Source organism: Pterocles gutturalis, unplaced genomic scaffold (genome assembly GCF_000699245.1).
Source record: "Pterocles gutturalis isolate BGI_N339 unplaced genomic scaffold, ASM69924v1 scaffold27226, whole genome shotgun sequence".
Taxonomy (NCBI): Eukaryota; Metazoa; Chordata; class Aves; order Pterocliformes; family Pteroclidae; genus Pterocles; species Pterocles gutturalis.
Genome location: NW_010103786.1, coordinates 1 through 2,125, shown reverse-complemented (window position 1 = coordinate 2,125; position 2,125 = coordinate 1). Strand labels below are relative to the sequence as shown.

The following is a 2,125-nucleotide window of genomic DNA, read 5'->3' as shown; positions in this document are numbered from 1 at the left end:
GATATCCCCGATGTCCCCAAGGTCCCCAAGATCTCCCACTGTCCATCTCCATCATGATGAGGACGTGGTTGTTGGAGCCACCACCACCCCCATGTCCCCCATCAACTCAAGGTCCCCAACACCCCCAATGTCCCCCATGTCCCCAACGTCCCTGATGTCCCCAATGTCCCCAAGGTCCCAGACGTCCCCAACATCCTCAAGATTTCCCAATCTTCATCTCCTCCACGTCATGAACACAGTCATCGACGTCTTTGAAGAAGATGAAGCCACCACCATCCCCATGTCCCCCTTCACCTCAATGACCCCAAGGTCCCCGATGTCCCCCATGTCCCCAACGTCCCTGATGTCCCCAAGGTCCCCAGTGTCCCCAAGACCTCCTACTGTCCATCTCCATCATGGTGAGGACGTGCCTTTTGGAGCCACCACCACCTCCATGTCCCCCATCCCCTCAACGTCCCCAACATCCCCGATGTCCCCAATGTCCCCAACATCCCTGATGTCCCCGCTGTCCCCTACCGTTCATCTCCCGCATGGCCCGGACGTAGTCGTTGGGGTCTTTGAAGGAGACGAAGCCGTAGCCCTTGGTCTTGCCCGTGCGCTTGTCCCGGATGACCTTGGCCTTGAGGAAGGAGGGGTAGCGCCCGAAGGCGCGCGCCAGGATGTCATCGTTCACCTCGTTCCCCAGGTCCCCGCAGAAGATCCGGAAATCGTCTGGGGGGGACAAGGGACACGGTGACGAGGGGTGACACCGCGGGATGACGGCACCAAGCTGTGATGGCATCAACCCATGGCAGCAGGCAGGCAGGAGGGGACAAGGGACACGGTGGCGGGTGGTGGCACCAAGGGATGAGGGCACCAACCAGGAGGGGACAAGGGACACGGTGACAAGGGGTGACACTGAGTGATGTCACCAACCCACGATGGCATCAACAAGTGATGTCACCAACCCACGATGTCACCAAGCCATGATGGCACCAAGCCATGATGGCACCAAAAAGAGGGGTGAGGTGACAAGGAACATGGTGACGGGCAGTGGCACCAAGGGATGATGTCACCAACCTGTGATGGCACCAGCCAGGCAGGAGGGGACAAGGGACACGGTGACAAGGGGTGACACCATGGAATGACGTCATCAAGCCGTGATGGCACCAGCCAGAGCAGGACAAGAGACATGGTGACACATGGTGACATGGAGTGACATCACCAACCCATGATGGCACCAAGGCATGATGGCACCGGCCACGGCAGGAGGGGACAAGGGACATGGTGACAAGGGGTGACACCATGGAATGACGTCACCAAGCCATGATAGCACCAACCCATGATGGTACCAAAAGGAGAGGTGGGGTGACAAAGGACACGGTGACAAGGGGTGACACTGAGTGATGTCACCAAGCCATGATGTCACCAACCCATTATGGTACCAAAAAGAGGTATGAGGTGATAAGAGACATGGTGACGGGTGGTGGCACCAAGCCACGATGTCACCAAGCCATGACGGCACCAGCTAGGGGGTGGGGACAAGGGACATGGTGACAAGGGATGACACTGAGTGATGTCACCAACCCACGATGTCACCAACCCGTGATGGCACTGGCCAGGCAAGAGGTGACAAGGGACATGGTGGCAAGTGGTGGCACCAAGGGATGTCACCAAGCCAGGATGGCACCAACCAGTGATAGCCAAGGGACACGGTGACAAGGGGTGACACCATGGAATGACATCATCAACCCATGATGGCACCAGCTGGGGCAGAGGGACAAGGGACATGGTGACACATGGTGACATGCAATGATGTCACCACCCCATGATGGCACCAGTCAGAAAACGGCCGGGAACTGGTTGGGTCCCCGATGGCGATGGCATTGTCCCCACCTTGAGAACGGGGAGGTGGCCCCAAACGTGTCCCCAAAAGTAGTGACAGCTCCATGTCCCCCCATGTCCCCATGACCCCCCTCATGTCCCCAACATCCCCTTGTGTCCCCATGTCCTCCCCATCCCCCCATGTCCCCAATGTTCCCCTAGTGTCCCCATGTCACCCCAGTGTCCCCAGTGTCCCCAGCTGCGTCCCACTCCAACAGACTGGGATCCTCCCAGCTGCTCCCAGCCCATGTCCCCCAATGTC

General features: G+C 58.6%; 1 protein-coding gene across 1 annotated transcript; it reads right to left on the bottom strand.

Annotated features, from left to right (window-relative positions):
- Positions 1 to 516: 516 nt before the first annotated feature.
- RBM42 (RNA binding motif protein 42) lies at positions 517 to 1,622 on the bottom strand (the record flags this gene model as incomplete). The annotated part of the gene is made up of 2 exons (XM_010086840.1): positions 1,583 to 1,622; positions 517 to 711 (listed from the first exon to the last, which is right to left on the bottom strand). Coding segments are annotated over exons 1-2 (235 nt in total), but the record flags the coding sequence as incomplete, so codon positions are not given.
- Between the last annotated feature and the right edge of the window lie 503 nt (positions 1,623 to 2,125).